This window comes from Bacillus rossius, chromosome 2, assembly GCF_032445375.1.
Source record: "Bacillus rossius redtenbacheri isolate Brsri chromosome 2, Brsri_v3, whole genome shotgun sequence".
NCBI classification, from domain to species: Eukaryota; Metazoa; Arthropoda; class Insecta; order Phasmatodea; family Bacillidae; genus Bacillus; species Bacillus rossius.
This window is the reverse complement of record NC_086331.1, coordinates 67814648-67839517: the sequence shown is the minus strand read 5'-3', so window position 1 is coordinate 67839517 and position 24870 is coordinate 67814648. Positions and strand designations below refer to the sequence as shown.

The 24870-nt window shown below is 35.5% G+C and overlaps 1 protein-coding gene across 3 annotated transcripts in view; it reads left to right on the top strand.

Moving 5' to 3' along the window:
- Window positions 1–21861, top strand: part of LOC134529347 (synaptojanin-1) — a 214961-nt gene extending 193100 nt beyond the window's left edge. For all 3 annotated transcript variants that reach the window (XM_063363310.1, XM_063363309.1, XM_063363311.1), the window contains 5 exons: window positions 6263–6453; window positions 6800–6976; window positions 7328–7487; window positions 7564–7712; window positions 21229–21861. In XM_063363310.1, the coding sequence (XP_063219380.1) occupies window positions 6263–6453; window positions 6800–6976; window positions 7328–7487; window positions 7564–7712; window positions 21229–21606 (1055 nt within the window). In that variant the 3' untranslated portion in view covers window positions 21607–21861. The remainder of the gene's footprint in view (window positions 1–6262; window positions 6454–6799; window positions 6977–7327; window positions 7488–7563; window positions 7713–21228) is intronic.
- Window positions 21862–24870: the final 3009 nt, after the last annotated feature.

Here is a 24870-nt window from a genome sequence, read left to right as displayed (position 1 = left end):
AGTGTCATTTTCAAGACATTTGGTTGGAAGAGGAGGAATGGAAATTGTAGCTCAGAGCTGGTAAGGATGCATTTTCAGCTTTTTGTACGCTATGCAAAAAATATGTGGATGTTTCTGACTCTGTAACTGAAGCAATTATATGCCATGAAATAGGGGAAAAAATTAACACGTTTCTTAATGTTCAGAAGTCAGGCAGCGCAAAAGCTCTCTTTTTGTACAAGGGTACGTGTGACCCTTGTTAGGCCCACCACTAACTAGTTCATCAGAGCTTGGGCCCAGCAATCAAAGTTGTGATTTGTCTCAGCCTGCACCTAGCCCCAGTTCACAACATACATCTTGTAGTACTATCCCAGTAGAGACACATCAATAACAAAAGCTTTCCTCTTCCTTGTTAGTGATAGTGTCACCAAAGCAGATAGTGTTGGCTGCTGATTGCATCTGTACGCATGCTTCAACCCGCTCAGGAGCAGTTGCAGTGGAACTTTTTCCACTTATGTTTCCAGATAGTACTATAGCTTCAAAATAAAATTACAAAAGGACCAAGTAGCATATAGTGTTACATATGGCCTTGGGCCTCATTTTGCATCATTATTGTCTGATAGAGTACAGAAAAGCTTTTTTTTTTTTTTTCACTATCATTTGATGAAAGTCTAAATGATATTTACCAAAAACAGCAAATGGATATTGTTGCTAAATATTGAGATTCAGAAAACAGTATATAATGTACTCTATACTTAACATCTGCTTTTCTTGAGCGTTGTACGGCTGTAGATTTCCTTGAAAAAGTGTTAGTGTGTGTTAGTGAAACCAAATTTTGCCTATAATGTTTAATTCAACTATCTACTCATGGACCAAGTGTAAATCCGAAGTGGATTTCTGATCTCATAAGTTACATGAAGAGTACGCCTGATATTGAAAAGAAACCTTTGGATATGGGTACTTGTTCATTGTACATAATCAATGGTGCCTACAAAACTGCATACACAAAGGTTGGTTGGCAACTAATCAGTTTCTTGGAGCATTGTATAAACTGTTTTAAGAATTATCCATCTCTGCATGCAGTTTATTTTCAGATTACTGGTTCCAGAATTTTTCCAAAAAGGTTCTGTGCTGTGCGGTGGACTGAAAACTTATCTGTAATCAAAAGATGTCTAGAAATGATTCCATTTCTGAAAAAATACCTCGTGAAGAGCTTCAGAAAAACCCTCCCAACATCCAGAACCTTTTTCACTGTGAAAAGGGCTTCGTTGGTATATTCAGTTCTGGAAGCCAAGCTGCAATTTTTCTGCCATGATTTCTGCTATGATTGGAAGAATTTCTGACAAACTTCCAGAAAAATAATCCTCTTTTTTCCTTTCATTCACCAAGAATTGTTTCTTTTGATGAAAAACATAGGAAAAAGGGTTTTCAAGAAAAATATAATGGACAACATTTTAAATGCTTCTCAGTTAAAGTCTGGATTTCAAGAATGAGAATATCTTACAAAAAACTGTTACCATCGAGATTGGTTTTGGTGCTATTTTTGCTCTCAAAAAGTGAAGGAGCTTGACTCCCTGAAATTTAAGGCTGACTGCAGGAAATTTCTGTTATCTTATTTGCCAAACGTGATGAAAAGAGTTCTCTGAGAAAGAGAATTGTGTTGGGCTCAACTTGCTTGTCAACTTCAGTGATGGTTAGAGACTTGGTTAGAACTCTTAGAGCTAAGATTGCCATTCATGAACTTATCTCACACAATCAGTTGGCACCTGCTGATGGAGAGATTATTCTTGGAGAGTTCACAAAGTTTTGTGAACACCCCGAGTTGTTGAAAGCTGCAAAATCTTTTAATTGGAAAAAAGAAAGACTTAACAATTTCATTTTTAATTTGATCAGCTCAGTGTTGCAATATGCACATGAACAGTTAATCCTATTTTTCCATTGCTTCTTAATTTGTTTCCATGGAAATGCAGCGGTAGAGAAAAGTTTTTCTTTCAACAAAAGGTTTTTTTGGTTGAAAATCTTCAAGAGAAATCTCTTTTAGCTCAAAGATTGGTTCATGACCACATCTTTTCACTTCCAGATGAGTATTTTAATTTTAGACTTATGTGTTTTGGACTACAACTCTGATTGTGTAATATTGCAGTACCATTAATTTATTTTACTCAACTATTTTGTGTATTGGTTCAATTGGGTTTTCAGAGGGTATTTCTTCTCTCGCTCATCAAATAAAAATATTATTTTGGACTTCACAATGCCTCAGCAAGAAGGAAGGAAGACCTAAGAATGAAAAAGCACAAATAGGATGAGGTGTTAAATGCAATAAATAGAGCAGAACATGAAATCAAATTACTTGAAATGAGAAAGGAGAAAAAAGGAGAATTATTAGAAATAGAGATGGAATTGAAAAACTCAAGAAAAGTACATGAACTGTTTTTAGTGCCAGTATTTAACCTAATTTAAAAAAATATTTAAGAAAATTTTGAAACCTTGAAAATTTGTTGTCTACCATATTAAAAAAATGTGATGAATAATACTTAAAATTTCAGGTCATAAAGAAGTTTTTAAAGGTCCCTTAAAGTCACCAAAAAGTCACTGACCTTTGCTGTTTGAACTTGGTAGAAACCCTGTTAATTTTATCTTTAGTTTATCTTAACAATTCATTTGCATGTATTAATGAATTGTATAATACAGTGACGTCGGCCGACCGAAGGCCACCCCAAAGCCCGACCTGCAACCGCCAGTATACGTTCCCGCTAACGAAACGCACCCCTAGCCACGGCCCACCCGAGTCAGGCGAGCCACCAGCAGACAAGGTAGAACCCGGCCCCATAATAAACAGACCAACATTACAGTCGACCACTTTGATAAAACCCACACAGAATATAAACAGCATTACGTATGAGTTAAACGTTCGCTTAATGAAAGTGCGACGTAGGAGTGCCCGGGCACTCACGTGTGAAAATGTGTCGATACGTGTGTGAGTGTTCCCCTGGCGGCCTTCTGCCTAGATTAGTTAAGTATTTCATGTGACATAATTATTAACCCCTTGTGTTTCGTTATTACCCCCCACCGGAGCAGTCCGGCAAGAGACGAACAGTCGCTGGTGTGACGTATAGTTTAAAAAACATAATTCGTAAACATACTAACTCAAAATTGTAGAAGGGGTGAGTAATGTTAATTTAGCCTTAATAATTAATGTAGGAATTTAGCGCCCTTAAAATCTCTTGTTAACTTGTTAAATTGGAAAATAACGTAATGAGGTCAACCCTGGCGCGAGGAACACCGAGCCTCGGCCGGACGCCATGACACAACGGCAGTACAGCGCGACTCGCGGACCGGGGCGGACGCACGTCCCACGGAGAGACATCATCCATTGTCTGCATTGAACTCACTTCTGGTAATTATGGTCACTTCCTCGAAACCTCTTATTATTAATCTCTCCGTGCGTACCCGGTCCAAATTTTCGGTCCAGGACTTAATCCGGCCGCGTAAATTTTAAAACCCCCTGCACCACACTTGGTCCGCGGGGTAGTTTTCAGTATACGGCACGGGCCGCCTCCCGAATCACAGAACTTGAATTAAAGCCAGTCGCCCCGGCGCTGACAACACCCCGTAAGGGAACTTGGACGAATTTAGCTGCGGTCCGCGCTCCACTACAGTGGACGCGAACACCGCCTCGAGACATAGATATACGGGATTGGCCGCCTCCAATCGTCCTCACCCCCCTTTTGTGTAACCATGCTCAGAACCGCCTAGTGCCACGCTAATACGTAACATTTTAGTAATTTTGTGCGACGCCTTGAACCTGGAACATTCTTGAGTAAACTTGTGCAACGCGCCACCACGTAACATTTTGTAAACTTGTGCCACGCCTTCATTACGTAACTTTTCAGAATAACTTTGTGTAATTGTGTAACTTATGTATTGTGTGACGTCACCCTCTGTATGACGTGGTGTGTAATCCACAGTATTACACCAAGCCCACAGTCGCATGAATAAACGACGCACGTCATTTGCCGCATTAATTCAGCGCCTAATCAATTAACCATACAACTCCCAACCACCACCAAGTAGGGAATCCCTTATATCCCACGCAACACCGCCGACGGTCCTAGTGGGCCACGCAGGGGCAACCAACCTCACGACCCACCTATCGACTAGAAACAGAGCTAGTCTGGCGCCCACCCGGAAACACTACATCGACAACAGCCATTCCCGCTAGGAGCCGCACCGGGACTCGAGCCCGAGACCCCGAACGACGGCAACAGTATTACATGCATATAGTTTATACTATACAATGTAACATCACTTCTGCCGTTAAAATGCCACATATTATTAGTGATTTCCAGTAATCCAGCATTTTCAGTATTTCGGCAGTGCTCTGGTCTGATACATGCCATATTACTGAGAGACCACTGTACATTTGAGAACTTTCTAATAAATTCAATAACGGGTGGTTGATAGTAGCTGTTCGGTGATTGGTGGTCAACTTGCAGGCTCATACACCAAACTGAGGAATCCCGAACGAACAGAAGATTCCGAACATTTTATGGAACACTTTAATCAAAATGTATGAAAATACTAGAGGTCGACCGCTTTATTATTATCATGTCTTTTTTTTTACAATTTTCTTTAAAATCTCCAAAACTACCTGGTTTTTGTCCGAAAAAATTATATATACAATATATTTGAAACGCTCACCTAAATTATAACACAGTTGATGACAGGACTTTCTATTGGGAGCATATAGCATATGATTTATCCGGTTACATTCTTTCCTAAGAAATAAAGGTTTTTTTTTTTTTATATTATGTAGCAATTGTTATCTTCCTTCAAAGGCAGCATTATTCTGCTAAGAAATTATTCGAAGGATGGTTACCCAATATACAATGGAGGACCCAAAAAAACTGGACTGAGAGCACGCTGCCATGTAGACGTAGTAGAGAGTTCTCCTGCTAGATGGGGCTTAGTAAGATACCTTTACTAAACAGCTGCCCAGACTGTGTCAGGTTAACGTTTGATCGTAGTATTGATGTTCTCGTGTTCCGTTTGGCAAATTTAAAAGAACAAAGAGTGTGTTTAATATTTTATTTCCTGCTTGAAAAATCGGCAACGGAAGCTTACCAAATGCTTCAACAGGCTTTCAAGGAGAATGCTATGAGTCGCACACAATTTTTCGAGTGGTTTGGGCGCTTTTAACATGGTGAGAGGAGTATTGAATATCATGCTTGTTATGGGTGCCCTTCAACATCTCGAAACGATGAAAACGAAAACATCCACCGAAAAATCAACGAGGATAGTCGTTTCATGATCAGAAAAATTTCACAAGAGACAGGAGTGAGTTGGAGCTCGTGCCAGTGGATTTTGTTAGAGGATTTGCAAATTAGATATTTTGCTGCTAAATTTGTTCCTCGCCTTGTCAAACAGGATAAAAAAAAAACATTCAATTGAATTTGAGCCAGGACTTGAAAAAACAGATTGAAAGGATCCAAACTTTTTGACCAAAGTCATTACAGGTGATGAGAGTTGGTGTTACAGATATGACCCAGAAACAAAGCAAGTGTAAAGCCATTAGAAGACTCCCAACTCCCAAAAAAAAAAGCAAGACAAGTGAGGTCAAATGTTGAGTTTATGATCAATTGTCTTTTTTGATGTTCGTGGAATTGTGCATCGGAAATTTGTTCGACTGTTAACCAGCACTTTTGTTTGGAAGTTTTAAGACGTTTGCAAGAGGATGTGCAGAGGAAATGCCTGGAACTTTGGCGATCAGGTGACTGGTTCCTTCATCACAACACCCCCGCACACACGGCCTTAAGAGTGAGAGTTCCAGAGGTGCTTCAAACAGTGGGGGAAAAAAGACTAGACAAGTGCATCACATCTAATGGAAAGTATTTTGAAAGTGACTGGAGGAATTTTGTAAAAAAGGTAATAAATAAATTTTTTATGACAAAATTCCAGTTTTTTTGGGTCCCCTCTTCGTATGTTCCTTAATAACGGTAGAATACATTTCAGTACAAATTTGTATTATGTATGCTCTTTCATGTAAAAAGTAGTTATTTAAAACATATTTCTACAATTTTTTTTTGCAACATGATGTTTTGTTCAAAGCATGCTTTGTATAGTAGTAAACAAATCCAGCACAGTACCTCAGTTCTGAATTATTTTTTTTTATAAATTCATATCGATAACCATAGTACTTCATATTCCTTTTTATTTAATATTTAATAGTTTTCAATAGTGTGTTTAAGTTGTAATGTATGTAAATTTATGTTTGTTTCTGCAGATTTGCCGCCTGATTGGGATAATGGGAAGTTGGTTCACTACGGACGAGCAGAGTTGAAGCAAAGTGACCACCGACCTGTGATTGCCATTATTGACATCGACATTTTTCAAGTTGATGATATTCTCAGGTGCAAAGTGTTCAAGGATGTGATAAAGGATTTGGGCCCTCCGGATGCAACTGTTGTTATTCAGGTTACTATTGTAACATTAATTTTTGATGTAATTATCTTATATGGAACAAATTGTTAGCAAAAAATTCAGCTTCAATTAAAGAATAATCTGATTTATGTATTGAAACATTTTCACTGATTAGTAATTGTTATATTTCTTAAACTAATATCTGGTCAGTGAAAAGTAATAAGTTTGTTTTCACTTTTTTTTCTGTGTTTGCCCCTACATCTAAAAAAAATAGTATTCTGATAGCAATCATAAATTTTGCTTTAATATTTTTTTATTTGCAATCCCTGTGTTTGTCCTTAAAAAATAAGCATATTGATCTGTGTTTATATATGACCTAAAAATATTTGTCAAATTTCAGATAGAACATCAGTGTGGAAGTGACGAAGTATTTGATGACAACTTTATAATGGCACTCTTGCAAGAGTTGAGCCAAATTGGTGAAGTTATACTTGTTCGGTTTGTTGAGAGTACTATATGGGTCACATTTAGAGATGGACAGTGTGCACTTGTGGCTGCCAATAGGAAGACTGCTGAGGTATTATGTTAGTTTTGGCTAATGTCAGAAATTAAAATATATATATATATATATTGCATGTTTGTTGAAACTTTAACTTAGCAGAACTACTTAGCTGTAGTAATCCCATTTGCACGTCAATATAAGTGTCTTCATCTAAATAAATATATATATTCAGAACAGTCTGTTAAACTAAGTACATTGATTACATAAAGGGCCATAAATAGAATAATTTGCTTTTCTTTTTAGCTGATACATAAATGTGTAAAGGTCCAATTCATGCTCGAAATATTTGTAAGACAGTTTGTAAGTTTATTTTTAGATAATACAGCTGTGATTTTGATAATTAAGCTTCATTGTTTAATTTTCTAGGTATGTGGCACCAAACTTTGCATAAATCTTAAGACACCAGATTGGTGTGACAATGCAAACAAAGAAATTGAACTTTGTACAGATAACACTGTACCTTTGTTTGAAAGTGACAACATGAGGGACAATGATTATAATGATCCACAATCTGAATGCATGAGTGGTAAGTATAATTTATTCTAAGCTTAATAGTTGAACATCATTGTGTGAATTTTTTTCCATTTTTTTTTTCTTTGTAGGTGTTGCTAGCCAAATGTCTGTGGGAAGCTTTAACAAAGGAATGCAAAATAAGGTTTCAGAGCGACCAGCTCCGCCAAATAGACCTCCTTTGCCAATGACTAACAAGGTTACAGCAGTGCCTGCTCAGACAAGCAAGCAAGTGTCAAAGGTGTGTGTATTTTATTTATTCTTTTTAATCTTCAACAATACATCAAGAGCAAAATTTGTGGGTGCGCTCTCTTGAATGATGGATGGGGAAGTCTGAGAGTGAATAGCAATAAGGCACCAACCCGTCGGCCACTAGTACAAAAGTAACATGATTTGGTCACATGTGATAGAATTGATCAATGTATGTTTTCTGTATTCTTTTTCTCAGAAGTAAGCAGTGTTTTAGTAAGTAACATTTATTTCATGCACTGAGAATTCTTGCTAGATATTAGCATAAAAATACAATCCAATGGTCCAAAATATTAAATAATTGAAAACTTCAAAACAATTATAATATTCAGACATACGTTGATTCTGGAATCGGCCAATTCAATAGATTTCAATTGTATCGAAGGATTTAGAGTCCTTAGTTTTGGAATCAAAGCTGCTAGATTCTTCCTTTACAGCAAAATCAAGAAATTCTAATTTTTTTTTTTTAAATTTTATAGGGGTATCAAACTTAATTCGTCTACTTAAATAATTCGCCTGGCTAATCAGGCAATTCCCCATTAATTGGCAGATACCCCACTAACCAGCCAACACCCCACTACTTTGCATATACCCCACTAATTGGTTTATATTCCACCAATCTGGGATACCCTATTAATCAGGCGATATGGAGTGTCTATGACTAATGGCCTCTCTGACAGGCAATTTCTGAATAATAAAAGTAGTTTGGTTAATTAGGATTATTCATTTATCTTATGTTTTCTGATTTATTAATGTTTTTAGAGATTGGTTGGGGTATGGAGACAGTTTACCAGAAGTCATGTTTGATTTAATAAGAGTTTTGTTCAGTTAGGGTAACACTGATTTTGTCATAATTACGGCCAAATTTTGTTGTTACAAGTGGAGTTAAAACATTATTTTATTTAAAGTGTAATTACCGCATCATTAAATAATTGTCTTGATGTTTTATTTTCATCTATTTTTGCCTTAGAGTAAAAAAATAATGTATGCATAATTAGAGTACCCTGTCTTTATTAACTGTTTATTAATTGCAATGGTTATAAGTAAACAATAAGTATTAATACTTATTTCTAATCACATTTTTAAATAACAAACAGGTTTTTGTATCTAAGAATACAAATTGGGAATAGTTTGTTTGACAAGCATTCAACCGTTATTGTAAAGAGTATCTCAAGAAATTGGAATTGAAAAAAGAATCAAATCCTATGTACAAGAATCAAAACTGGAAATGGAATCGGCATAGTTTTTAAACTGACCCATCACTTATTGACACTTGAAACAACATTTAGTTCAAGTAGCAGTGTATTTATACGCTGCAAGTCATACTGTAAACTTGTGATCTTTCGGTTGAGCAGTGGAAAGAAATTATACCACCTGGAGCAATTCAAACACATTGAAGCACCATAAACCAATGGCATATCATCATAAGATGGTGGGATGCATGGGGTTCCCTTTTAAAATAATAAGTAATACAAATTATATGTTAAAAGTGATGCCTAAATAGTAATAGCTCATTCAAGTGTGCAAATCCAGACAACTGATTGTTTCTCTGATCTTTAATCTCTGCTGTTCTCGCCTTAGAGTTTGTCTTTACCGTTCCGTATGCCAGCCTCGACCAGATTCTGGTCTGGGTGCTGTGTAGGGCATGTGCAGGGAGGGGAGAGACCATGCCATGTCTACGTATGTGCAGACATTGGCTTTCTTTGTGCAGTTATAATCTGCAGTATGCCAGTGTCACCAGTGTCAGAGGAGTCATTCCAAAGAGCTTGAAAAAGACAAGATATTCCTGGCAGAGCGGTTTCTCTTGTCATGAGTTTGTAGTGTTTTATCTGCCACTTTAAAGTTTTCATGATCTGAGTAACAATAAAAGTTTTGTGGTAGTACTAAATGTACAGATTTTATTAATTAATTGGTCAGGTATTTATTTTTTTACAATTACAATTATTGTCAAATTCAAAGTTTTTTAATTTGTGGTTTTATATATATATATATATATATAAACTGGGTTTATTTCATTTAAAGGCAATAAATGTATCAATACCAAAATAAAATTTGAAGTGGTAATATACTGCAATACTTTGTGTAAGTTGGATTATTTGATTGAAAACTGTTACTACTGAATTAATTGTTATAACTTATAATAATAAGTGTAATTAATTTATCTCAATTTCATAATAGTTAAAAAAATTTAATTCGTAAATATTTATTTCCTAAACACAATACGTATTACGAGAGCTAAACTAGTAAAATCTTATTGTAATTGAACTGAATCACATTAAAATTACAAACTCAGAAATTGTTAAGTCATTAGTTAAAATTTCTTTAGGTAAACTGTTACTATATGGCAAGAGAAAAATTATTAACAATGACTTTCAAAACGTTAACACTATTTGTCCTAACATAAAATTATTAGGTTTCTTACATAAGGCTCCTCTGACACAATTATCCGAAGACTATGTGATTGTTCTAAGTCATCATCTGTTTAGCATTTCATTTTAAATTGTAGGTTATCAGCAAAAGGAAAATATAATTCTCATGCATGCCTATAATAGGGGGCTAGCAACAGGGAACATAGGGTAAACCTGGAAAAGTCAGGGAGTTTTCAACAACAGGGAAAAGTCAGCGAGTTTCTTATCTAGTCAGGGATTTTTTTAATGATGTTACTGAAGAAATTCTAGATCTAGTAGGGACTTATTTGAATTTGTTCCAGTTCCAAGTACACGTCTTATCTTTCCCCTTTTCAACCGGTATCTAAGTGTTGATAGAGTTTTCTCCCATTCCTTTTTGGTCTTAGGTATATCAACACTTCAACCACATGCTTTAACTTCAGTGCTATCAACTGTAAAGTAATAAAATAATTGAATGTTGTCTGTTGTGATAGTGAAGTGTGGAATGCCTACTATTTTGCAATTTTGAATATGGATTTTTGATAGTTATTGGTGACTTGCTAATATCAGTGTTGTGAATAATCAGCAAGTTGTAAATTAGAGCCCTACAGGCTGACATATCAAAATGTAAAACCATGCTCGCTACATGAAAAACAGATATGTCTTGGTTAAGACACGCCCAAAGGAATTAACATATGAGCTAACTAAACCATTAGCTACTAGAAAACCTAGAGCACATGCGTAAGCAAGGCTACACATCAAACAAGCCAAGGGCCCCAGTTACTCCTCAAATATGGTCGCATAAACAGGGCATGCTGACGAAGCACACAAATGAAGATTTAAAACAGAAATAATATTTTGACAGGGACAATCCCAAACAAAATTTATAAAAGAAACTAGAAATTATAAAGGCTCCACTTATGTCCAACCTACATGTCATACACCATCCTTGTATTCACTATAACCACCATAATGCAGAATTAATCAGCACACCAAACTACATGTTGTGCTCTATAAGAATATTCAAAGAAGTAGGCCAGCTAGTTCAATAATGAAAAATGAAATAATTTCAAAAAGCTCTGCACATTAGCGGAAGGAAGGGACTATACAAATTACAGAAAGGAGGAGAGAGGAGGTGAACAAGATAGTGCAGACTCCCCACCGTGCAGAAATCGACGAGGTCTGGTGTGCTATTCAAACTCGCCAAAGGCGCTACTCCGTCACTGGCTCGATTTAATAGTGAATGGTAATTTTTCTCAAATTAGTGTGTGTCTATTTTTCCGTATTTCTACTAATCCTGTCTGTCTCAAGCCCTAAGTTTGTATCTGGATACAAGTTTTTTTTTTATTACATTCAGTCCCACTTTGAAATGAGTAGTTCATAAAGGAATAAGTACATGAATTTCCTGATGAATCAGTTACTTCTTTCGAAGACATGTCAATAATAGTTTTGCTGTTGTTTAAAAATCATTTGTATTTTACATGTTTATAGGTGCATTATGGCCTATGACTGATTAAATCTCTGCCTATTTGTAATTCAATTTGTGGAATAGTGACTTTTTTCTGGAACTTTGAGCATTTTCATCACTCAGACTCTAAATAAACATTAAGTTACATAACTGTATATTTGCAGCTCAATCAAATTTCATCATGATTTACTTAGCTTGAGAGTGAAAATTTCATGACTAAAATACATCATTAAAATCAATGGCTTCAACACAGATGTCACAACAGCTTTAAATCGTAACCACTGTCAAAAAAGATACAAGCAAATTTTATATTTTTATGGGTATTTTTTCAAATAGAAATTAAATTAATGTTCTTTTTATATGTTTATTTAGTGTCATTTGCTAATCTTAAACAAAGGCGTCGCAAGTGAGAAATATGACGGACTTTGCCATAAACCAGAGGGTTTTCTTAAGGTACTTCAATTTTCATCAAAAAAACTAATTTTGTCAATGCTGTGTTCTTATATCATCACCTATTACCATCGTTAATGACCCAAGCAGGATTGGGAAAAAAATACCAGGTTTTTTTTAGTTTTTAAACCAAACAACCTGTTTTTTTTAACCATTTTTTTTTTCTTCTTCTCCTCATTAGTTTATTTTGGTTCTCAGCATGTTCAAATGAAAGCCATACAACATTCTGTTTTTTGCCACTCATATTTAACCAAAAGTTATAACATCAAAGATCTGAAGTCAGCAAATCTGTATACAGTACAACCCGGTTATAACATTCCCGTTTGTAACATTTTCCCGCCTATAACACCATAATTTCATGGTCCCGTCATTTCTCCATTCATCACAATGCTTTAATTTCCCGCCTGTAACAATATTAAAATTTCTACATTCCTGCCTTTAACGTTCAAATTTGCTTTGTTACTGCCACAATTTTCAGTATCCTTTTAAAGTCACATTTTAGAGCGAAACCATAGCTAGAAAATACAGCACGCATATACAAACAACAGATGTTTACATTTGTGTAGTTCACCATAGACGTGGTACACACGCACTCCACAACTTGCACCGGATCGACTATCAATATGGCGTCCTGTTCGCGCTCGTTAGCCTATGACTTGTTCCGTTATACTTATTATGCGCATTTTGTGCACTGATACATGGTCGGAAACAGTGCTACTGTATTCTATGGTGCTGGTTTTCGTTTCAAAGTTTTAACACCTTGAGATGGTTAAATGTTCTATGGATATATTCACGGCTTTTGTTTGTGGTTAACCTATACCGTAATTATTTTTTTTCACTTACTTATTGTAGTCACGGTCGTATTTAATTAAAATACGCCGTATTAAAATTTTATTCAGGTTATTGTACGGCTATGATGGCCAATAAAAATAAGCGAAAATCATATTCTGTAGCTGAAAAAATTCAGTTTATTAACCAAGTGGACAGGAACCTCAACAAAACGCGGTTTGCGATTGCAAAAGAGTTGAATATTTCTGTTTTGACTCTGAACTGTATCGTACAAAAAAAAATTTCTTTAGCATATTATTGGGTATTATCTATAAATAAAATTAACCAATTTTCCACTCTATTGCTGTACTTAGTGTATTACTCCTGTACTTTGTGTTGTTTTACCTATACTCTTTAATTTAATCAATCAACGTGTAATTTATACAGAGTGAAGATGTAATTTTATGATTTCCTGCTTATAACATTTTCCTGCTTATAACATTTTTTTTTAGTTGGTCCCTTGGAGAATGTTATAACAGGGTTGTACTGTAACTGACTGGGACTTAACAGAAAGGGTATTTCTCCACAGTAGGAGGATTCTCCATAGAATGGGTGTTTCCCATAGAAATAAAATTTACAGTACAGTCAGGGATTCTCACAATATAGGAAATTTTTTAAATATGTATATTTATTTTCTCTTTTTTTTTTTTTTTTTTTTACATTTTTGAATACAATTTACAGGTATTATTTATTGTAGAGGATTATTTAGCTGGGTATAAATGATAACTTATTCACATAATTTAAATGATAAGATCTTGATTAGGATATATTTATTTTTTCCCTAAATCAGGGATTCCCAAAGTTTTTCCAACGGTATACCACTTGAAATTTTTAGAAACATTGGTGTACCACTAGGCTTGAGGCCTACTTAATTTATTAGTTCATCCTGGCCGTGAGTTCATAGTCATCGGACGTGTCTGCGTGCACTCCGCAATCTCTTTGTGCATTTGTCAAACTTTGATTTAAGTTCTGTATTCGTTCAACTATTAACTTTTCACTTTTAGATCAACCTGAATTTCCGGGTTTTATAACACCCCTCAACGATGTTTTTTATTTGAAACCTGTGCAAGAAGCCCCTTCGATCATGTTTAAGGGCCGGTTGCACCAATAACTGTTCGGATCCGAGATCGTAAGATCTTTGTTTCAGTGTGATCTCAAGTCGAATCTGAGATCCAGTGTATATGTGTTGCACCAAAGTGAACTTACGAGTTCAGACATTCGATCTCACGATCTAGGTTTAGGTTGGTAAATATTGATTGTAAAATGAAAGCAAGTTTTCTATTGGCTACTGAATTCCGTCTAGTCACAGAGAATTTTCTTTAGTATGTTTGAAGTTCTTGCTGTAAATGTTGGCATCGTGATATTTATATACAAGCCTATTTTTTGTTTATTGATTACAAACTTGTGGTCGGTTGTGAGTTGACAAGGGTACACGCGGGTACACATGACGATGGAAAAGAAAATTTCAGTACATAAAAAAGGTTTTTTATCTGAAAAAGAAAAAATCATCCTTGTGGATTTATTGCAAGAAAGACGATATTTTAGAGTGTAAGAGAACTGATGGCGTGTTTTGTAAGCAGAAGGAAGAATCTTGGCAAGAATTGGCATAATTTTTTAATTAACATTATGATTACAATTACAGTACTTCGGGCATACCTAAAAATATATCGGCCTAAATTTTGTGTAAAATATTGTAGCCAAATCAAAATATCAATTGTAAACAAACCAGTAACTATGCGAACACGACTACAAAACACAACAAACCAACGAAAAATACACAAGATCTCGGATCCAAATGCTCTGAACCATCAATATCGGTGGTTTAAACAGAGGTTCACCTCAATCCTATGTCAGAAGGTGAACTCGAATGGTGCAATCCGTTTGTGTGTCGATCCTGGTTCATTACCTCGTATGATCTCGGATCGACCAGCGATCTTCAATGGTGCAACCGGCCCTAAGTCGCTGTCTAAAAAAGTGTCTCTTAAAATTTCTGAAATTCAAGAGTCACCCACCATCTCATGAAACGAGGCCAAGTTCTGGTGAACAACAAAATATTGCTGTCAATTTGTTACTTAAGAGTACGGTACCTAATATTGTAATGTGTGTGTGTGTATATACTCATCTACTTAAGTAACAAATTGACAGCAATATTTTGTTGTTCCCTAGAACTTTGCCTCGTGTGAATGTGTGTGTGTGTGTGTGTGTGTGTGTGTTTGTGTTGTCTCAGAGAAAATTTTCACCAGTACTAGCTTTAAATGTAACTAGTACTGGTGTTCCTCAAGGGAGTACATTGTCTTTACTCCTTTTTAACATCTTTATCATTGATATTATGGAGGTATTGAACCACACAACCAGAATACTCTTCGTTGATGACCTCAAAATCTGTAGGAAAATTTTTACTATAATGACTGCATACTAATTGAAGAAGATATTAATGCTCTCAATCAATGGTGTAAAACTAATTTAGTTACACTCAGCACAAATAAAACCTACATAGTATCCTTCATCAGAAAATATCATTGAATTAAATATAACTATAAATTAGATAACTCCTTAATTTTCTACCATCACCTCCATAAAAGATCTTCGTATCTTATTGAACTCTAAACTATTCTTTCACAAACACGTAGATTATACCAATCCGTCATTTAGTACGTTTTAAAATTGCCTTATATTCATTTACCGCAATATTAATTTTACTGCCCCAGTCTTGAATAGCACGTCTGTAAATTTCAGTTAGCATGATATCGCCACAGGCAAAAGAAAGTCTGGCATGACACCATGAAGTCTGCTTCAACTCGGTAAACAACAGATGAACCGTAGCATATAGTTCGCTATACGAGGGGTGAAGAGATGTGCGTGCAGGTCTGACTACACTATCGGCTGTTGTACAAACATCAACTATGGCGAGTTCAGTTTGCTGCTATTGAGTGTAAGGGAAAAATATTTTTACGTGCACACGTATGCCACCCGGCCATACCGTTGTCACCCGGCCACAAACCGGGCATTGATGAACTTCAGTCTAGCCAGTGGCAGGGAACTCACACACACAAATACAAAGCAACATCTGCCCATTCGTCTACTGGTAACTGTGCTTGCGCAAGCACCTGCAGTTGGAATCATATTGGAATCATGGCTTCCAAGTAAAAGTGTAATGCATTGTGTTCAAGTATTTCAGACAAAACTATAAGTATTATGGCGTACAGAGTATCATGAAGGCCACACTTATGTTGGTCGCTTTTTAGTTTTAAGCAAGTCAACGGTGCGCATAATCGTACGAAATAAGGACTCTATCAAACGTTTACATAAGTTTAATGCTGTTGGTTATACTAGTGGGAATATATTTGACATTAGATACCAAAACTGAAATGAACATATGATTCACATGGAAAAGGTTTTTAAATGAATGGTGCAATGAAGAAAAAAATTACGGGCGTAGCAGGATTGGTGTGAACCAAGCGGTGATACGTGAATTAGCACCTTAATTTTTGGAAATTTTAAATTTAAATATCCGGACAGTAATATCGGTTTCACTGCCAGTAGAGGATGGTTTGGAAAGTTTGTGGAATGGTGCGCGACGTGAGTTGAAGGTCACGCCCAAGCAGGCAAGTCAACCAGCCAACTGATAAGTACATAACCACCTATATCCCGTTACGCAATGTCGTATTTGTCATACAAAGTACATATTTGATGGTAGCTTGTAAAGATAAATGGTGCGACATATTTGTGATTGAGTGTTATTCTACACATTTATATTTATATTACGTCAAGAATATTTTTCTACACATTAAGTAAGTTAGCCTTGCTATTTATGGAGACTAATGCTTCAGAATATGCAATTTTGAATAGCACTAACATTTTTTTAGGAATGCTTTAATCATACTAAGTGAGAGATTGGTGTACTTATATTCAACTTCCCGTAGAACACTTGCTTTAATAAAATATATCACTTATTATGGAATCAACCCAGATTTCATTTTTTCTCTCTTCTGTGATCAGAAATATTAGATTATGGCTCAGTAGTCTGGAATAACATCTCATTATCCTAATATAATAAATTGAAAACTATTCAAAAAAAATTATTGAACTAATCAAAATTAAGAAACTTTCATATGCTACCTTATCCCTCTATCTGACCGTCATGCCTACCTTGATGCTCCATTTGTTCTTAATTAATTTGTACTTAATTACTACAATTCTAAAACCAACTGCCAATATTTCATATAAAATATTGGTTCCACAGTCGGTTGCATTCTACTTAATGCACTTTTCTACAAAACAACAATTTTATTTATAGACTTATCTGCAACTTCAACAAACGTGATCTTAAATCCTGTGTTTAAATTATTGCTTAGTTAGATAGTTTCTGTTCAGTTTATTGTTTTTACAGTTCCAATTTTAATCTTTGTATTTATTTTGTTTATCATTTTAAATTTTATATTCTGTCTGTGATTTTAATATTTTATATGTTATCATTTGTCAATTGATGTTATTTTGTGTTTGTCGGTTAATACTGTCTTAGTGCTTGTTGTATTTTTTTATCACTGCTGATGCGTGGTAGGTAGTAAGTAGGCCATTTGCGGCTGTCCTGCTTGCTATGGTGCCGACGGAGATGGGAGTCTATACATTCGCAGTGATAACCTTGTATCTGTCCATATGTGTTGTGTCCACCATAAATGACTAATGTTGGTTGGTGGACATGTTACAAAAAAATTAAATCTCTGTATATATAATCTATGGTTATTTTGGAAATTATAAAAAAGTAAAATGTCTAGTCCATAACGGCAGTTTTATAACTCTGAAAACAAACAAGTGTAAACAATTATTACACTTCTGTCTCGGAAGCACAAATGTGGTGCATTTTTCGTGCAAATTCATGTTAACTCAGCAACTGTTGGGATTAGCTTTCTCCTCTCTCTCTCTCTCTCTCTCTCTCTCTCTCTCTCTCTCTCTCTCTCTCACACACACTCTCTCACTCTCTCTCACTCTCTCTCACTCTCTTTCTAACTGCTTCGTGCAGTGCACGTGGTGCAGGACTTTCAAACCCTTGCTTTTGAATGATGAACAAAAAGAGTTAGCAATTAAACTCCAACTTTACCCTTTGCTGAGTTGTTTATAAAAATATAGCTTAGACAAACCGACGTGGTAATATTTGCAGAAGAGGTGTTTGAAAATTAATTTTATAACAAGGATTTTATGAACATTCAAAACAATAGCTTCTATGATGCACATTTATAGAGATAGTGATTATATTGGGAAATATTACTGTTGGCCTTGTGTATATTTCAATTTTTTTTTTTTTTTAAAGAAAATCATTCCGCACTTTGATGGGCCAACGAGAATTAAGTTGTTATGATACAGTATGGTCAGTATTCAACTAGAGATAGTTATGAGTGATAAAAATATTTCTTTCAACCATTAGATTTATAAGTTGAATTTTTGAAAACTATTTAGGTTCGATAAACTATCGGGATAAATCACCATCGCTATATCACAAATTCCATTTTTAAATATTTATCATCATACTTACCAGAACGAAAATTAGAACGAAAATTGGAAGAACTGTAGGCTGGCAGCAACATTAATGAAGGGTTTTTTTTTTTTAGGTGTTATGGTAATGTAGCAATTTTCAAACAGTTTACAATACATAAAAATTTTACACCGTAATTATTCTCATGATTTGTGTACATACATTAAAAAAACTTATTTTTGATGTAACTTTTGCAAGCTACACAAACAAACAAAAAATCCTTGTTCATTATTACTTGATGAATTTTTTTAGATATTAATATTATTTACATAAACAAACAAAAAAATCTTTTTCATTACATATGAATAATCTATTTCTTTTAGATGTAACTATTATCAACTACACAAACTAATATATACACACACACACACTAAAATTACATTATTAGGTACTCGTCTACTTGAGTAACAAATTGACAGCATTATTTTGTTGTTCACTAGAACTAGGCCTTGTTATTGTTGATGATGTTTTCTTGCAAGATTTTTTGATAGAAAATAGCTTCCCTTGAGGTTAAAATTGTGTGGTTTTTGGAGATGGAGCTGACTGGTGTCTTAATGTTAACTTCATTTTACGAGCCTGAATTGTTGGTAGTAATCGGATTAAGATGATTGTCTATTATTTCAAAATCCTCATCAGATTCTGCTTTTTATAGAAACAAAAAAATACATGAACACCGAACTAAAATGTATGAGGAACGTCTTATGTCTCGGGAGCGCAAAAGAATAAAATACTTTTTAAAACGTATTTTTATACCACTGTAACTTTTTGTCGCGCGCGATAGAAACAGGTGAAAACACAAGACTGAAATGTATGAGAGGCATGTCTGCCGCACTATATTATTTTGCCAGTGCGGCACCACAATCATAGTGGAGTATCTGCCACAGCAGTACTTTTTGCACTAGCGCTTGCAACCCTTTTGTACTCCCAAGACACAAGTGTCCAAAATTGAGTCCAAAAATTAAGATTCATAAGAAAATCTACTTTTAGTAGGAAACTTGTTGCTGTTTGTCCATTATCAAACTTTCAATATCAGGATCAGTGGATCTTAACTTGACAACATTTGATCATGTACCACCTGCAATGTTGCCATGTACCACTAGTGGTACGCGTACCACCATTTGGGAAACCCTGCCATAAATCACAAGAAACTATATGAGCAAACTATTGTTGGTACTAAAGTGGAATTAGATCTTTCATTAAAATATATATATATATATATATATATAATATTCTTTTTGAAAATACATTTTTTTTAAAACTGTTTGTTTTTTATAGAAACCATTTGATTTAAACAATGGTTTAAACCATTTATAGGTAAAGTACGGCCTGCGGGCCAATTGTGGGACTTTGGGCTAGTCAATCCGGCCCGTGACATGTTTTTGAAAACCCCTACAATTACACATAGGACAAAATATATTTTCTGTGTAGCTAGAATAGAATAACTGTTTTCTTCTCATTGTGTTTTAAGTACAGTATTATTGCATATAATATTAACTGAGTTTGCATGCAACCTCGTGTAGGCATAGTGCCATAGTAGATGTCTGTAGATCGGTAGCATGGCGATGTTCGGAATGAATCAGGTGCTACCATTTTCATTTCGTCTGTTCTCAAGGTTACTGTAGTTCGAACAGTCATGTAGTCACTGTCAAGTCACCTCTGGGGCTGTTTGTCTGGCTAGTGTTTCTATAGTTTTGCTTTGTTTGTAGTGTTTTTTGACATTTTTGATTGTTACAATGGCATATAAAAAACGTAAAGTTGATTCAGAATGTCGTGTTATTAAAGATTAGTGGAATTGGAAATACATTTTCACGCCTATTAAGGATAAACCTGTGTGCCTCATTTGCAATGAAGCTATAGCCGTATTCGAGGAATTAAACCTCTCACAACACTTCATGACAAAACATAACAACGCTACTTATGAAACTATGACTGAAGAACAGAAGCAAAAAGCAGGAGCTCTACGTAAAAAAAATCTGTCATGTCAGCAAAATATTTAAAAAAAACTAAGCTGTTCTCAAAAGCTAGCTACACATGTCAGTTATGTTGTAGCATATTATATAAGTTGTGTGTAATGTAAAAATCAAAAATAAAGTTTATCACTTACAAAAATGTGTTTCGTTTAATTTTTTTCGGCCCGTCTAGATTATTTTTTATTTTATCTGGCCCTCCCCTTAAAAAGTTTGCCCATGTCTGATTTAAGCCATTGTGGTTTGAATCAACCAACCCTGGACCCAAGTTATGTGGAATTGTAAAGCTATAATTTATTCCCCCCTCCCCCATCACAACCATCCCTCAACCATCACCATCACCAACAACACTGCCACCAAAACCAACATCACCAACACCTCCAATAACAACACTGACCAACAATAACACTGCCACCAACACCACCAAAAACACCACCACCACCACCACCACCACCACCACCACCACCACCACCACCACCACCACAACCCCCACCCTCACCCTCACCCTCACCCTCACCACCACCTACATCATGATTTATTTTCTTCTACATTGTAATCATCTTCAATAGAGGTGGAGTAATTTGCAAAACAACCCTTCAAGGCAGCGTGAAGTCTTTGGTTTACTATTGTACACACTTTGTCTATTTAGATTATAAATAATGTTTATTAATTAAGACATAATTTAAAATTTGATTCAGAATGCATCTTGCAGTGTTTTAATGAAGCAAGCAATTACTAGGAATGGTTGTTTAATCACTTTTTTTTTATTAATTTGTGTTATAATATTGATGTAAAGTGATTAAATTGTTATTTTTTTGCATATGAATCAATTTTACATTCTCTGTATTGTGTATTTTAATATTAGTTCTTATTTGCAGGCTGGAATCATAAATGTTCATTCACTGACTGCAGCTATGGTAAATACTACTGTTACTCCTGAAGAGCCTGTTCTAGAGCAAGAAAAATCTTTATCTAGAGAAGATACACCTGCAATTTATGAAGAAATTCATGAAGGTGCACTGAACAAACCTTCAAAATCACCTGTACTACCTGTTCCATTTGCTGAATCCCAAAATGATGGCAGTACACCCCCACCTTTGCCTCACCGTCAGTTTCCTGTGTTACCACCTCGGCACCAACCTCCTCCGATCCCAGACAGAACAGCCCCACCACCACCGGTACCATCTAGAACAGGCATTCCACCTCCAGTTCCTGCTAGGACAGCACCTAGCGTAACTCGAAAGTCAAATACTTGAAATTATACATCATTAGGTAAATGTATATTTGTGCACTATAGGTTTATATTGACTAACAGAAGGTTTATATTGATTACCAGGATATTAAGTGACTCTTCAGTAAAATTATATTGAAATGCAAATACATTTTGAAATTTTAGCTGAATAGTCACAAAAAATGATATTACAGTATCTATAGTTAGTTATTTATTGTGTCTAGAAAAATGTAATTATATAGGTACCACTGTGATTGTATGCGTAAAATATTTTTTTTTTGTTTTTTCCTTCTTGTAAAAAAATTGTATACTAAATTACATGTCCGAGAACTGGACTTTAATTATTATGTACAAAAAAATTTTTTTTTTACAATTAAATCTTTCAAACCAGTTTTTTTACGTTGTTTAACACCTTGGTGAAAAACCTAAATTTACTATAATCAGTTTTTAAATTAATGCTTTCTCCAAGAATGCATGGACAATGTCTATGAGCACCAGGTTGGTACCCAAGTGGCTCATAGCCCTCTATAATCTTAAATTTCCTGTATTCTTAATCCTTTATGCACAAATATGTTATATCTTCTTAGGAAAGCTCACAACACAAAAAAAAATTTAGGTGAAAGATGACTAAAAAAATTTAATGCAACATATATCTAATATCTCATTTTACTGGTTACTCAGATACATGCGATAACAAAAATATTGTGCAACATCATTGTGCCATCTTGTCTGCCAGACAGTCTACTGCTCCTTCTGAACAGGCGCATTGCTGAGGTCATAATATTTTCATGCTACCTATCTTTTTAGTCATTGAATTGGGGTTGGATTTAAGTGAATTGAATTGGAATGTATGATTGTTACAGAACAAAGGTCCAAATTGATGTGTTTAAAAGAAAAGTAATATTAAATTACGTGTGCATCAACTAACGGATTGGAGCAACAGAAGTTATTTTGAAGACTTATGATGTTGACAGTGGGGCATTAAGGATTTTTAACTGAGTAACGAATGTACACAAATGGGAAACTCAGATGTAGGCCTCGTCAACTTATGTATGTTAAGTTTCTTGGTTGTATGTCTCTAGGCATGCCTTGATGAAATGAAAGAGGTTATTCTGGTAGTATGTGTTTACTAACAAAAGAACATGTCCATGCTTATAAGGAATGTCCAAATCAGGGTGGTTTGCAAAATATAAATTTGTAAAAGGGGGTGCCTTTCTAAGAGTTGAGGGAGGCCAGAACCTGGCATGGACTGGGGTATACGTGAATGGAATAGATCAGGTATGCAAGGTAAATGGTTTCAGGTACACAGACATTTTATTCAAATTCAAAATTAATTCAAAAAACTTTACGTTAACATTTCTGTTAATGTTAAGTGAAAACAATGCAAAGCTGAATACATAAATTGAGAACAATTTCTGACAAAGCGAATTAGTAGAGAATTATAATTTTAATGGGTAAGCCGGCTACACAGTAAGCGATCCATACAACGGATCGTCCGTCAAAAAGAGACAATGCGCAGTTAACTCGAAACACAAGCATTGCCACGAATGAAGTTAAATTCATTTTAGGTAGAATTACAAAACTACTGCAAAGTGCAGGTACAAGAAAGAAAGAATTTACGTTATTCTTTAAGAAACTTTAACAAACAAATACGTGTGACGATGTCTCAGGGGGAGATAGTTACAAACAAAAAAATCGGAAGCAAAGATGAAGTTAAATTTTAAGCAAAAATCCAAACATGTTTTTCAAGGTGGCGGCCGAAAAGGAATTTAGACAGAACAAATTCAAGAATAAATGACTCTACATTAGGGTGAGGGCCACCGCCTCACTGACGAATCAAACCAACTTACATTTCTCCCCTGAGGTCGCACACGCACGAAGTTCAACTAGAACCTCTCGGACTACATGCTAGTAGAATTACAACAGATCAGCTACTGCTGACAACCGAGCCTGACTAAGTAAACCAGTAGAAGAAGAAGGCCCTCAACATGGTTGCAGCTGAATTTATAAGCTCGCGCCGCAGTGCACGCATGCGCCGATCCTGTGGAGGGGGAAACGAGCAAAAATTAAACATCACTAGGAAGGGGAAAGGAGGAGGAGGGGAACGGATTGCCGGAGGCCCGCGACGGCGCGCGCAGTTTTGAATCTAGCGGACCCAACCGCTACAACTCCCCTGCCCTTAAGAGTGAGCGTTAGTTAATTTTTTTGCTGCAGATTGGAATGAAATTTTGTCAAAAGTTTTATTTAGCTACTGTTGTTGTCTGTACGTAGTTTCAAAATTTTTCATAACATTTTAATTGAGATATTAAACCTTAAGTTTTAATAATTTAAAGCCGTTTTATACAGAATTTTAAAAAGTCTCGTGTCTGACGCGTTAACTATATTAGCATGTAACCTTCTTGTTTACTAAAATAAAATTTCGTTTTAATAGGTGCAATAATTCTATCATAAAATAATTAAATTATAAATCTCTGCATAATGTAGAAGTGCAGTCTTTTATGAAATCGCCTCTTACAAGTTACTAACATATTGTAGAGAGATGGGATGAAGCCCTTATAGAGACAAAGCACCATGGATATTTGTTAAGGCTAAAATATGTCAGAGCTATATCTGGGAAAGCCAAACGATGATCAGCTAATATTACCAATTTTTCACACGTAGCGAGTGCAGACGTCTGTGAAACAATTTCCACCTAAGTTCGTATTCAACGAAACAAAATGGAAGTTAAACTATTATACAGTAGAAAGAATACTGCATCATTTGATATCTAACATATGTCTGTGCACTGCCTGGAAACTCTAATCGAAGGTTAGTTGAAAGTCCAATTTCGCGTTGATTTTGTAATTTTACAGGCAGCCGTTTAAAAATAATACCCGCTGAAGAGTGCTGAACAGTGCTGCTAAGGATTGAGCAGCGGGAACTTCCCTGAACCAGCTACTACCTGCTCGTGGTGGGGACTGGCGAGACCGCGGTAAGCCGCTTATCTCTCTTCAAGATCAGGAAAGGGGGCAGTGTATTGTTACCTGCCTCTTTCTAACCACTGAACCATGGAAGTGCAGAGTGTATCAGTGCTGTCGTTCAAGTTCCTTGTGCCAGCTGAAAGAAACTTGCATGAACAGCTTCTATGTTCAAAGAGATAATTAGCAATCATATTGAATTATTTAACATTAATTTTTATTAACGTTACCGTATTTTTCCCTGTTCACTTACAATTTGGTTTATCTCACACATCTGCCTCCCTACTCTCAGTACGCCTTCATGGCCAGTGACAGTAAACCTTGTTATCATT